Source organism: Zingiber officinale, chromosome 6B (assembly GCF_018446385.1).
Source record: "Zingiber officinale cultivar Zhangliang chromosome 6B, Zo_v1.1, whole genome shotgun sequence".
NCBI lineage: Eukaryota > Viridiplantae > Streptophyta > Magnoliopsida > Zingiberales > Zingiberaceae > Zingiber > Zingiber officinale.
The window spans coordinates 111,420,665-111,434,820 of record NC_055996.1 but is presented as its reverse complement, the minus strand read 5'-3'; the positions used below and the strand labels follow the sequence as shown (position 1 = coordinate 111,434,820).

The window sequence follows — 14,156 nt, the reverse complement described above, 5'->3', positions numbered from 1 at the left end:
TCCGATGAATTTGATATATATCTAAAATAAGTTTGATTTAAATTTGTTGAATTTAATCGGTTTGATTTTGAGCCAATTATTATACCCTAATTTCATGTATATATTTGCCTTTTAACAAGGCGATTGCATTTAAGTCCATCAATATAATCTCAGTCTAAGAGATCGAAGCAATTTACATCTCAAGTTACAATTATGGAGATATGAATCTAGACTAGACTTTGTTTTGTGGCATATGTAAGAATCAATATTTTTATGTTTATTTATAAGCATATCAATCATATTGATGTGGTTCAATGTTTTTTTTCTTGCTCGGTATAATGGTACAACGGTAGGACGCCTTTTTAATTTTTTAGAAATTTAAGAATCGAGTCTTAATTTTAATGAATTAATAGATGAATTTCTTCTCTAAGTAGTTGACCAAAAAAACTCTGAGCTGATCTTATGAGGGCTTTCCAATTTATTCTAATGATATATGAAAATTTTTTATAGAACCGGATTGTTGATCCCAAGATTAATAGGCATAAATCAGATTCCTAATTAAAAAACAATGTTCAAATTTTTCATTCCATGATTGTTTTTCGTAGTGGTAGAACTACAAACCAATCCGGTCGAAGGCCTCATGGTCGATCCGCTCCATTAATGCAGCATTGAACAGCCCATATGTGGCCCAAATAAAAGTATGATCTTGTTGGGCAAGACACAAGTGTCATTCAAAACAATTGAACGAAACCTAAACTGGTCATACCACGTTACGAAAGACTGCCTTGCCAAGCGAAAGTGAGCTCTGATCAAGAACAAAAGCGAAGTCGGGAAGCCGGAAGCAAATCCGCGCTCTGGTTCGATCCCATCCCGTTTCCTAGTTGCATTCCTAAACCGTACCCGCTGGCAGAGTTCTCGCGAGAAATGCTGGAGGATTCCGGTTACTGGAGAGGTCTTGTGTCTACGGCTGTTTCGTCTGGAGCTGGGGATCGGATTCCAGTTCATGTTGCTGTAGGACGGCACAGATCGTTCGCTGGGAAGAATGGCGAGAGTGGAACAGAAGCTCATGATGCCGGGGTTCATCAGGACTTTCGGTCGCTTCTTAGGGTTCTCTCCAACATGGAAGGTATGGAGCGATTTTTCCTTATAGGTTTAGTCTAAATCCGTATAATAACATTATTGAAAGAGATGTTTAATCTTTTCACTCTTGCTCTAAACTAGTATTGTCTCACGTCATATAAGAAGAATTCTCCTTTTTTATATTTGTTGCTAGTCTCAACCAAAAACAGGAGATCAATATTTCTTATATATTTAATTTGATTTCACTTCGATTATTTATGATGCGATTTGGTCAGAACCTTCACCTGCATGCCTTTTGTTCTCCCAACAGACCTCACTCTCCACTCTTTGAAGGCGAGGGCCTCTCAAATCTCAATTCATCAGTGCCTCTCCGGCATGCTAGCAGTTTCAACAAATTTCTCATGTCTATTTGGCTTCCTAGATCTGCATAGAAGATATATTCCAAGCCGATATACTTAGTGAATTAAATGCTCACTATTCAACCTCCTCAGTGTAGAGTAAGCCCCTCTTCTCTGCTCTCTCTAGTTCAATTGGTGGTGGAATTTCCCCCCTATTTTTCACCTTCTATCTTGATTGTCTGCGTTCTATCACTCTCCATGACAATTCAAGAAACCTTTTATTGAAAAAGGTAGCCTTCAATGTAATTCATAAAACTCCATAATAAAATAGTGCCATTGTGCAAAGGAATAAAACCTTGCTAGACGTAGTTAAGTTTATGATGACACGTGCTAATATACCAATATAATATTAAGGAGATGCTTTGTCGACAGCCACATACATACTTAACTGAGTACTTTCTATGTCAATACCCCACCATGCCTTATAAGTTATGGGCAAGTAAGAAAGCCTAATTTTAAGTAGATTCACATCCTTAGAAGTTTCGAGCTTATACTCATGAAACTTTTGATAACTTGGTAAAATTAGGGAATACAGGGGAAAAAATGTATCTTTATACAATACTTTGAAAACTCAAAGAAGAGATTAAGTCCTAAGATACACTCTCCTTTCCTTGAAGATCAATTCCCTGAAAGAGTTAATTTAGACAAAGGTAATCATTATGGGATAGACAAGCAAAGAGAAAGTAATACAAGTCAAATGATTGTTGATAGTAGTGAAAGTGTATCAAAGTCTATTTTTGATAGTGGGAATGTATAAGGTTCACTTCCACCATCTCAATTCAGTGGGAAAATAAATGATTAATTTGAGCCAATTTGATTGGTGAAAGAAGGAATCCTTAATTGAGAAGTAGCTTTCATTAAAAACTCCTTGAAAGCATTTTATAATTGAAAATGAGCTTTACATGGTTATTCTCAAGCTAATGATGAACCTAAAAATTATCAAAGAGGCACTTGAGTGTCTTCCCAAGGAAAAGCAAAAAAATCACATCAGAAGAAGAGATGAAGTATGTGAGAATAAATCAAGTTAGAACTTATTGATTTAAAGATGGGACACAACAAATAGGAATAAATGAATTCTCAGAATAAAAATAACAAATACAATACTCGTTTAGTAGTGAGAAGCCATACCAAATGAGGATTTAGCTATGGAAAATACCTTTTCACCTATAATCATATTTACCTGTATTCACTTGATTATGGTTATAATGTCTTATTTATATTTACAATTGCATCAAGGGATGTAAAAAATAACTTTCTTAAATGGAGAGTTGGATTAGGAAACTTACATGGAAAAATAGTAAGTTACACTGTCAAAGGCCACTAGCCCAAAGTTTGCAAGCTCCAAAAGTCAATATATCACTTAACAATCATCCAGATTTCTGTACCTAAAATTTCATAAAGCAACTTGAACTATACTTCAAGATGATTCATAAGGACTATTCGGTCATATTAAGAAATTGGGTGACAAAAATACACTTATATCTCTATATTTATGATATTTAATAGCTAGGAATGACAATGAATTTTAAATGACCACCAAAGAATAATTGTCAATGAATTTTGACATGAAAGATATGTGATGCAGTGATAAGAAGGGGCTCACCTTGAGAAAGATCTTCGTCGTAATGGAGGTCAGAGTCAAGGCGGTCAACGCCCCTATCACAGACCGAGCAGGCGAGTGGTTCGCCCGGCCAAGATATGAAAGACCCGATCCGACATCATCACTAGCTCTGCCATCGGCTGAGTTAAGACGCTCAAGACATGAACGAACGCCAAGTGTCTGCAGAAGCAAGTCGAGCGGCTACCCCGCTCGGCCTTACATTAATACTCAGATCAACAGAGTAGAGTCATGACCGAGCAGACCACGCACAAACAATGCTAATATAGCCGAGCGGCTACCCCGCTCGGCCAAGGTGCACGCATAGCAACCCGACAATGGAAGTATCGGCCGAACGATTATCCTGCTCGACCAAGTAGTAGACTCATCAGCTAGACAACGGAGATTCAAGCCGAGCGGGCATCCTGCTCGGCCAAGCAACGGACGACATAGAGGCAGGGAACTCTCAGTTGAGCGGCCATCCTGTTCGGCTGAGCGACAAACACCAAGGGATATCCTTCAACATCCTTTTGGGAGTTAGTGTCACCGATGGGCAGCATGGTTAGACAGAAAATTGTATGGCGGAAGCTTCCACTGTCACTTCAGAGATATGCTCGGCTCGTTAAGGTATTGTGTCAGGGACACTTTACTAACATAACTATTCACGGAAAGCTTGGGATGGCGTGCCCGTTTTAAGAAGCATGCACACACGCTACAAGAGCCCTATATAAAAGGGGGTCCAGGCATCGGCGGAGGTATGCTCTTCTCGTGATCTCTACAGTTGCTCTACAGTTTTTCATTGCTTCTTGCTTCGTCAGAGGCTGACTTGAGCGTCGGAGGGTCATCGTTGAGGATCCCTTCCCTGGCTCGGCACTGACGCTGCTTGTGTTGCAGGCAGGCGCGGAGTCCATCAGAGGTCAGTAGGAGCGCCACGTCCCCAGCATCCACTTCCCCGACTTTTCGGAATATTTGGCGCCATCTATGCGAACGTCACATGAATCCGAGCTGAGGAAATGGATGATGCTAGATGGCTAACCACCGTGGCGCTTATGCAAGAGGAGTTGGAGATGCTCGTGCAAGCACGAGCAACAAAAATAATGGAGCAGCAACAACAGCAAGCGATCGTCGATCGGCTAGCACCGCAACCAGCGACCTCGGCGGTCGATTGACGAGCGGAGCAACTCTCCGTATGGGGGCAGAATCGCAGGCCGATTGGCACCGAAGGGGAGGTGCCGCCCGCGCCAATCCCTTTCCATCGGGCCCTGTTCCAAACCCCCTCGGAGATAGCTCAAGCGCATCAGGAGCGGGGGTCATTATCGGACGAGGCACCCGTTCGGGATGCGCGGAAAGGAAAAGCACCCCGAAGCACCGCGTCTCCCGAACGGATCAATAGATAGTTCTCAGAGGAGATCTTACAAGACCCTCTGCCTCGACACTACACCCTGCTGGCGATCGGGACGTATTACGGGACGATCGATACAGATAATCATTTGGATCGGTTTGACAATGAGGTTACGCTGCACCAATACATGGACGGAGTAAAGTGTAGAGTCTTTCTCATGACTCTCTCCGGATCGGTGCAGTGATGGTTCAGAAGGCTTCCGGACGACTCGATACGAAGTTTCAGAGACTTTTAGGCCGCCTTCCAACACCACTTCGCCAGTAGCCGGCGCTACAAGAAGACGAGTGTCAACCTCTTCGCCTTGAAACAAGGGCCCAAGGAAGCGCTCCGAGTGTACATCCAGTGCTTCAACCAGGTGGCCATGGATATTCTCTCGGTCTCGTTCGAGACCATGATGAATGCCTTCACCAGGGGTTCGCCGAAGGGGACTTCTTCCGATCACTCATCAGGAAGTCGCCCCGGGACCATATGCTGAAAAAAGCCAATGAGTACATCAATGTGGAAGAAGCTCGGGTGGCCAGACGAAAGGAGGCGCTGATCAAGCATTCGGCGCCGACCGAGCGTCGACCGGCTAGCAGCCATCTGCCGCCTAAGGGGCCAAGAGCTGAGGGAGCACGGCTGCACCAAGAGACCAGGGCGCACGCCATATAGCATGTGGCGTCCGACCGGCTCAAGGCGTCGAAGGGCAAGATATGGACGTCTATGTTCTGTTCATTCCACCAATCAACGACGCACAACACGCGGGATTGCCGAGGATTGACGCTAATTGTTAGCCGACCGACTCCTAGAGGGTATCGCCGCCACTCCCCATCTCCCGAGCGGTGGGATCGTTGCCGTTCGACCGAATGACAAGAAAATAGAAGGGAGCCTGAGCGACCCCACCAGCGGATGGAGGAAACCGATCCCTCCAGGATCCTGGCCGGGCGAAATAGGCATTCCGCCCGGGAAGATGAAAACAGAAACAATGCTTCCCTGGGAGAGTTAGACATGATTGTCGGAGGGCCGACCGGCGGAGACACCAACCGGGCGAGAAATACCACAACATGCCGCACCGACCGACTGAGAAAATGAAAGCGTTAACGGTGTCGTGCCCGTTCGACCAATGGGGCATGGATATCGTGGAGTCTTTCCCTATTGCAATCGATCAGCTGAAGTTCCTGTTCGTCGCGGTGGACTATTTTTCCAAATGGGTCGAAGCTGAGTCCCTAGCCAAGATAACTGAGCAGATGGCCATGAAGTTCGTATGACAGAACTTCATCTGCCGATTCGGCATCCCTCGCCGACTCGTATCAGATAATGGAAGATAATTCGTCGATCAGAGGCTCAGGGAGTGGTGCGAAGGATATGGTATCCAGCAGGCCTTCACTTCCGTGGCCTATTCGCAGGGCAACGGGCAAGCAGAAGTCACTAATCGGGAAATCCTCCGAGTCTTGCGCGCTCGGCTCGACCACATAGGAGGCAGCTGGGTCGACGAACTCCCTAGTGTCTTATAGGCTCTCCGTACGACTCCGAAAGAGGTAACCGGCGTAACTCCATTTTTGTTGGTGTACGGCGGCGAAGCAGTCGTCCCAGTGGAGATGGAAGTAGAATCCGATTGGGTGCAACACTATGATGAAGGGAACGCCGAACGGAGGCAAATGGAGCTCGACTTGGTGGACGAAGCACGGGCAAAAGCCGTCGTTCGGCTAACAGCCTACCGACAACGTATGAGGCAGAATTATAATCGGCGAGTGATCCCAAGATCCTTCCAGGTCGGCGACCTCGTCTGGAAGAAAGTAAAGCTGGTCGGCGATGTCGCCAAGCTCGAGGCACCATGGACGGGACTGTTCAAAGTCGTGCAAAAGCTTCGTTCGGGTGCCTACTATTTGGAGGACAGAGAGGGGAGGCAGCTCGAGGCCTTGGAGTGCGAACCATCTGCAACCCTACATGGCTGGATGAGGTGCGCAAGTGAATCCTATATTTTATAGCTATCGTGTACTTGCCGAGTGCAGGGAAAAGTTTGAATAAAAAAGAAAAACTTTCTTTTAAGTGTGTCTCCACCAACGGTCGAGCGGCGTCATTAAAACCTCGTCTCCACCAAAGGTCGAACGGCAACCTTAACCCCGAGTGCAAATATATGCAAACCGTCGAGTGGCGACGTTAAACGCGTGTCTCCACTAGCGGTCGAGCGACGACCTTAAACGTGAGTCTTCACTAACGGTCGAGCGATGACCTTAAATCCTCGTCTCCATAAATTGTCGAGCAACGACCCTAAACGCGAGTCTCTACCAACGATCGAGCAGCGACCTTAAACCCTCGTCTCCCTCAACGGTCGAGCAACGACCTTAAACGCGAGTCTCCACTAGGGGTGTAATCGAGCCGAGCTGAGCCGAACTCTTGGATGTTTGAGTTTGACTCGTTTATATTCGAGTCGAGCTCGAGTTCGAGCTTTATTTAACGAATATATTCATGGCTCACGAGCTTATTCGAGTTTTTATCAAGCCTAAACGAGCTTAATAAATATAAATTATAAATTTAAATATTCAATAAAAACTAAATTAAATATTTTTAAAAAATTATAATATTTTTGTTAAAATTTATAATTTTATTCTAATAAATAAATTTAATATATTTGTCTATGTTTTGCATAAGTAGAGTGTAAAATCTATAAATTCAATATTAAAATTATTATTTTTTTAATTTAAAAGTTAATTTATGAGTTTAACGAACATGTTCACGAGCTAACGAGCCGAATATTGTGAAGCTTGAGCTTGATTTGTTTATCTTAACGAGCCTCATTAAACGAGCTTTTATCGAATCGAGCTTCGAATAGCTCACGAGCGGTTTGGTTCATTTACATCCCTAGTCTCCACTAACGGTCGAGCGACGACCTTAAACTCTCGTCTCCATCAATGGTCGAGCGGCGACCTTAAACGCAAGTCTCCACCAACGGTCAAGCGGCGACCTTAAATGTGAGTCTCCACCAACGGTCGAGCGGTGACCTTAAACCCTCGTCTCCAGCAATGGTCGAGCAGCGACCTTAAACACGAGTCTTCACCAAATCGTCGAGCGGCGATGTTAAACACAAGTCTTCACCAAATCGTCGAGCAACGACGTTAAACTCGAGGCCCCAACAAATCGTCGAGCGGCAACGATTAAACGCAGGTCAACTAGACAAGCACCGACGATAGACCCAACACTACGCAGGTGGTCGAACGACTGATTGCAGATGAGGGTTGCCCAAAAGCCCCCAAAAGGACAAATGAAGGGCCCGCTCGGGAGAACGTCTTAGAATACTTGCAGGCCCAACGACTTGAAAGGAAAGGCAAGTCGAGGGGACGTGCGTGCGGAGCACGACCGAAAGGAAGAATTATGAGGCTACAACGTGGTTAAAGGAAAAACGGAATGCGAAAATAATAAGAAAAAGTCACGCCGAACGGCGAAGCATGCATTGATACTTGGAAAAGCTTACAAAAGAAAAATTACAAAGATCAAGCTCTCAACCTCACTCTAAGTAATCCAGCACGTCGTCAGACAGAGCAGTTGTGAGCTTATCCCGACTTATGACTTTGCCTATCAGGACGGTCGACAAGTGGCCTCCCTCGTGAAGCTTGTCGATCGTCCCTTCGATAGCCAAGTCAAAAAGGCGAAGGGCCCAATCGGTGAATCTATCGCAGAATGCGTCCGAACGGAGATACGACTGCTTCATGGTTTCAAACCTACTACCTTCGGCGTCCTAGTAGATGCATAGGGCCGCCCGGGAGCCCTCTAGCTCGTCCTTGGCGACGACTATTTGATCCTGGAGGGATTTTTTTCGACCGAGCGGCTGCTCCGCTCGGTCACCAGGAAGTCTTTGGCCTCCTTGAGCTTCTGGGTGAGCTTCCTGGTCTCCTGGTTCTTCAGCTCGAGGTCATTGATGGCCTGTTGCTTCCGGGCGGTGATCGACTCTATTTTCTTATCGAAGGTGGCGACTTGTTTCTTGTATTGGGCCAGCATTACCTCTTGATCGGCAGACTTTTTCCACTCGGCCTCTAGGAGCTCGTTGCTTTTCTCCAGATCGACCTTCAGCTTCTCGACCTCGGAGAGGGATGACCCTTGGGGGGAAGAGGCGCCGCTCGAGATTTTGAGTTTCCTTAACTCATCCTCCAAATAAAGTCAGCTTGTGGCTCATGGCCAGGCTTTCCACCTAATACTGCACGTAAACAAAAGAAGGTTAGGATCGAACGGAGGCAAACCGGGAACTTACAATAAAAAACTTACCCCGATGGCCATTTGGGTATGGCTGTTGGCCAAGGCGCCCGGGGGGAGCATCATCGCGCGGGCCCGGGCGTCCTACCAGACTTCGGCGAGCTACCCCCGAATGAGGATCTGATGCTCGGGGGTCCGGGACTGAGCGCTCGGCTCGCTGTAGTCCTCCGTTGGCAAGTGGAGGACCGTCGTGATAGAGTGTCGGCCTCTCGGAGCCGTGTGAGGAGGCCACTGTGCCAGAAGCCGGTAAGATCCCGGGCCGTTGGACTGCTACGGGCTTCGATGGTGGCAATATGAAGGTCACGGGCGATGCAACCACGACACTTGAGGGCAGCTCGGCCATGGGAGGCGTCCGGTCGGACGAAGAAGCCTCCACAGTTTCAACAAGCGTGGTCAGAGTCAAGGTTTCGACCCTCTCGACTGGTTACGCCCCTGAGGCAGCAGAACGCGGAGATGGCTTTGCTCGGCGCCTCTTGTGCCTGGTCAAAGGCACGTCGAAGGAGGCCGACCCCGAAGGTTCTTCAACAGGGATTACAGGTCGTCGCTCCGCCTGGAGCTGTGAGCTCGGAGCATCCCCTTTGCTCGGCGCGTGGCTGGCTGCACCTTCGCCTACTTCTGCGGGCGTCTCCCCGCTTAGCCCGAGTGGGTCTTCATGAGAGTCGATTGGTGGCCGACCTCGGCTCGCTAGCTCTTCGGCAGCCATCGCCTCGATCGTGGCGTCCAAGAGCTTCAATTTGTCGGCCATCCGCTCTCGCATTATAACTCCGGCTGCAGAAGAAAAAGAAAGATCAGAGTTAGCATCAAAGGGAAAAGATAAAGTGGTTACATACCTAGGCTGGTCGGCAGCCCGGTGCGGATCGGACTCAGGCCAAAAATGTACAATACACCCTCCAGCAATAGCTTGTGAATGTGGTATTTCTGGTCGGCCAACATGGAAGCCGCATGTAGATAGTCTGAGCGGCTCTTATATCGCTTCAGGTCGGGCTGAGGCGCTACTTCTAGTTGCCAACGGGTCGTGAACTCTGGCCGCTTGGGAAGACGCAGGAAAAAGAAGTATTCTTTCCAGTGTTTATTAGAGGTCGGCATTTTGTCAAAGAAAACTAGGTCGACCCGAGATTGGAAAAGGAAGGTCTCTGACTCAGATTGCTTAGGGTAATAGAAGTAATGGAAGGCCCGAGGAGTGAGGGGGATGCCGTGTAGCCGGAACAAGACAGTGACGCCGCACAGCAGACAGAAAGAGATCGGTACGAGTTGGGGGAGAGAAATGCAGAAGTATTTACAAACAAAGATGATAAAAGGATGGATGGGGAATCGCAGGCCGACGACAAAGTGGTCTCTGAACAGACAAATGGTGCCGGCTGGAGGATTATTGGGTCGATCGGACGGAGAGGGTAAGACAATCTCGTACTCGGGAGGGAGCTCAAAGGTATTTCTCAGAGCCTCCGCGTCGCCTGCATCGAACCGGGACTCTATGGTGGTGTACTAGAGCCTGGGAACGGCGATTGACGGTTGCGAGGAGTTTGCCATTCCGATAGAAAGCAAAAACAGCGGAAGAAATGCGAACAAAAGAGCGAAAAGATCACTGGGAGGATACCAAGAACAAGGAGAGGCCGGAAACAGAAAGCGAATGAGGGAAGGAAGCTTACGGGGCGAGGATCGTCGGAGCAGGAAAGGAGAGATGGTCGACGACGCACAGAAGGTCGTCGGAGGAAGAGCGGATCGCCGGAGAACACACACAAGATTGCTGGCGGAGAGCACAAACGCAGGAGCACGAAGGTGGAGAGGGCGGTGAGGCGGCGGGCTCATATACCCCGTGCTCGGCCGACCGTAGTCGTCCGATCTAGGTCGCGAAAACCTATGCGAAGATCCGACCATTGAATTTAAACCGCCAAACGTCGTCATCAATATCAGTCACGTCAGGCGTGTGGCGGTTGCAGGCGTGACACGTGGCGTGCTACCACGGGTCGGCAATTAAGGTCAGCATGGGAACCTGCTCCGCCTTAATGGAAAGGGATTTGTACGCTTCTCGAGGAATCAGGGTGACGTCAGGCCAACCGACGTTTGCCTGGGATAGACGGACGAAAAAGTCTACAAGTGTAGCCCTTTGATCGCCTGACCGGATCGAAGGAGAATACTCATGACCCAACATTCACTTCAAAAGGCCGATCGGCAAGGGTCAGGCTTAGCTTGATCGGGCCGTATGAAAAGGAAGATTGATCGGGGCGGAATCTGCTCACGCAATAGTCCAGTCAGTCTGACCTTGACCTTCTTCGTCTAGACTTGAAGAGGAGGCATGTGATGCGCGGTGATAAGGAGGGGCACACCTTGGGAAAGGTCTTCGTCGTAATGGATGTCAGAGTCAAGGCGGTCAACGCCCCTATCACAAGTCGGGCAGGCGAGTGGTTCGCCCGGCCAAGATATGAAAGGCCCGATCCGACATCATCACTAGCTCGGTCATCGGTTGAGTTAAGATGCTCAAGACAGGAACGAACGCCAAATCTTTGCAGAAGCAAACCGAGCGGCTACCTGCTCGACCTTACATCAATACTCAGATCAGCAGAGTAGAGTCATGGTCGAGCAGACCACGCACGAACAATGCTAATATAGTCAAGCGGCTACCCCGCTCGGCCAAGGTGCATGCATAGCAACCCGACAATGGAAGTATCGGTCGAACGGTTATCCCGCTCGGCCAAGTAGTAGACTCATCAGCTAGACAACGGAGATTCAAGGCGAGTGGTCATTCCGCTCGGCCCAACAACGGACGACATGGAGGCAAGGAACTCTCAGCCGAGGGGTCATCCCGTTCGGCTGAGCAACAAACACCAAGGGATACACCAAGGGATATCCTTCAACATCCTTTTGGGAGTTAGTGCCGCCGACGAACGACATGGTCAAACAGAAGATCGTACGGCGGAAGCTTCCACTGCCACTTCAGAGATATGCTTGGCTTGTTAAGGTATTGTGTCAGGGACACTTTACTGACATGACTATTCACGGAAAGCTTGGGATGACGTGTTTGTTTTAAGAAGCGCGCCCACACGTTACAGGAACCTTATATAAAGGGGGGTCTAGGCATTGGCGGAGGTATGCTCTTCTCGCGATCTCTACAGTTGCTCTACAGTTTTTCATTGCTTCTTGCTTCGTCGGAGGCTGACTTGAGCATCGGAGGGTCATTGCCGGGGATCCCTTCCCTAGCTCGACACTGACGCTGCTTGTGTTGCAGGTAGGCGCGGAGTCTATCAGAGGTCAACAAGAGCACCATGCCCCCAGTATCCACTTCCCTGAGTTTTCGGAGAGGATCAATATGAGTGAAGCAAATTCATTAGGATTAAAAACTAAAAGGGATAAGTTCAATGAAACTTTTGGTTCTATCTCAAGAGAATTAACAAGAAGAAAGAAAATGTCTATGCATCATATTTAAATGCTATAAAGAGTCTTATGTGTGCTCCAATCTGCAATCACTCTATCATATGTTTTGTCATTGGGCTAGTTTGCAAGTATCAATATATAATCTAGATAAGACCGTTAGAAATATATCAAAATATTCTGAGATATTTGCAACAAACTATGAATTATCCTTGATGTTATCAGATGTTAGAGAAGAGGCCTTATAATTCTCTATAAGTCATTTTTCTGGGACTTGAGCATTCTTCGAACAATATATACGCAGTAAGCACACTCTGTTAGTAAGACGTGTTTAATTACCTAACAATGTCTACAGTCGAACTGCAAAAACTACTGTCATGCACGCTCTGATTTCCTAGTTTATCCTCATGTATGATAATCAATTATTTTATTTTGAAGTAGCTGCTCTCTTGCATGTGTTAAATTGCCTATTCATGTCTGCAAACTCCTGTGCAACTCTAATGGCTTTATAAGACTTGGCAGGTCCTCATTGACTAGTAACCAGTCAAGTCCTATGGAATTTTTCATCTGTTATTAGGGTAAATCGGAAAGCGTGTACGGCGGGCGGCCCAGAGCTCATCATCTGTTGATTGTGCGGCCCATTTTGAGGAAAAATTTCTACAAATACATCATAGTTGAAGATCGAATCGTGGATATCTGGATGATAATCTGGATGTCCTGCCGCGACACCATAACTCTAAGGACTTGGCAGGTGGATGCAAAGCTCCATGCGGAACAAAAGCCGCAACCAAAATCTGGTAATAAATGTCTTGAAAAGAAGACGCCAAACCTCCACACTACTCTTTTAAATCTAAGCTAGCGGTGGACGAAGAATGCAGATCAAATTATTTAATATTCTTTTGTTTAGGCCTTGGGGAAAAAGTGACAGAGAATAGCTAGTGGATTCAACACTAGAAGTGATGGAAAGGAACCGATGAAATGAAGGACTTGTCGGCAGTCCCTCCATTTGCTTGATATAACTTGCAACTGAAAACAAACAACACTTGTGGATCCCTCTCACTTCCTGGACAACCTAATTTTCCACTTGCTGATGGAGATTTGAAGGCATTGCAATTACCAAAGAAGGTTCGATGAAGCCCACAAAAAGAGCTTTTAAAAAGGAGGAACAGGATTGCATGCTTAAAGTAATTGGCTTTACACGAAGGCTTAACTGGAAGATGACTGTGGATGCTTGGCCGCCCAAAACTGATAACCTTTTTTAGCTGTTTCTTCTCCTGCACCAGAAACTTAATCTGTGTGCATGTAACCGAACTCTTCTTTGTTATTATTATTAAATCAGAGATGGTTTTCCTATTTAATTATTTCTTCCTTCTACTGCACAATGAACTCACTCAGTCCGGTTCAATTAATAATAGCTGAGTGGGCAATATGGTCTACTCATTCTTTTCCCCTTTGTCTTTTTTTCCTGAGTTTATGGTGCAGCGGAATACCGTCAAATACTCATGGTTTATCTAAGCTAGCACTGATCCCTAGCTACAGAAAATTTTCTCCTACTAAGCTTTTGAATCGTTCATCACGAGTATTTTTTAATTTATCTGATCGCTGATGAGAAATTTAATTGATGGATGATGAGAATTTTCGGTGGAGCAGATGTTATCTGATTTAATATTTTTTTTAATGAAAAAAAATATTTCTCCAACTTTCTTTCTGCCCGTCGGCTTTTTACAGACATGTAGCGTTTGTTGCCTTAAGATTTGTATAGTTATTAACAAAAGCAAATGCATTTTGTCCTTTTGGAATAATAAAATAGTATATTTATTCTCACAAAATTTAATATTGCATGTATATCTTTCGTGATTAATTTACAAGTCTCATAAACATCGTTAGTCAAGTAAAACATAGGTAAATCATTTTAAATTAAAATTATATATTCAATGGTCATTATTTTAGTCAAGCAATGATTTTCAATTTTTTTATCTTTCTTTTCTATTTTACATTTTAGTTTTCTTTAGTCACTGCTTCATTGTTTCCCCTAAAATATTTTTCTTTTAAATTTTTTGTCATGCGTAAACTTAACACAAAAAAATGTACTGGTTAATAGAAAAAT

General features: G+C 46.1%; 1 protein-coding gene across 4 annotated transcripts; it reads left to right on the top strand.

Annotated features, from left to right (window-relative positions):
- Nucleotides 1-740: 740 nt before the first annotated feature.
- LOC121988922 lies at nt 741-13,423 on the top strand. Of its 4 annotated transcripts, none has more exons than XR_006114133.1 (4): nt 741-1,105; nt 1,370-1,556; nt 12,627-12,846; nt 12,957-13,423. XR_006114133.1 is itself a non-coding variant. In XM_042542654.1 (3 exons), the coding sequence occupies exons 1-3, from the start codon at nt 1,022-1,024 to the stop codon at nt 12,986-12,988; spliced, it is 336 nt and encodes a 111-aa protein (XP_042398588.1). In that variant the 5' UTR covers nt 741-1,021; the 3' UTR covers nt 12,989-13,423. The 4 variants fall into 4 exon arrangements, 1 of the variants encoding a protein (XP_042398588.1); XR_006114131.1 differs by having other exon boundaries at nt 12,572-12,846; XR_006114132.1 differs by lacking the exon at nt 1,370-1,556 and having other exon boundaries at nt 12,572-12,846.
- Nucleotides 13,424-14,156: the final 733 nt, after the last annotated feature.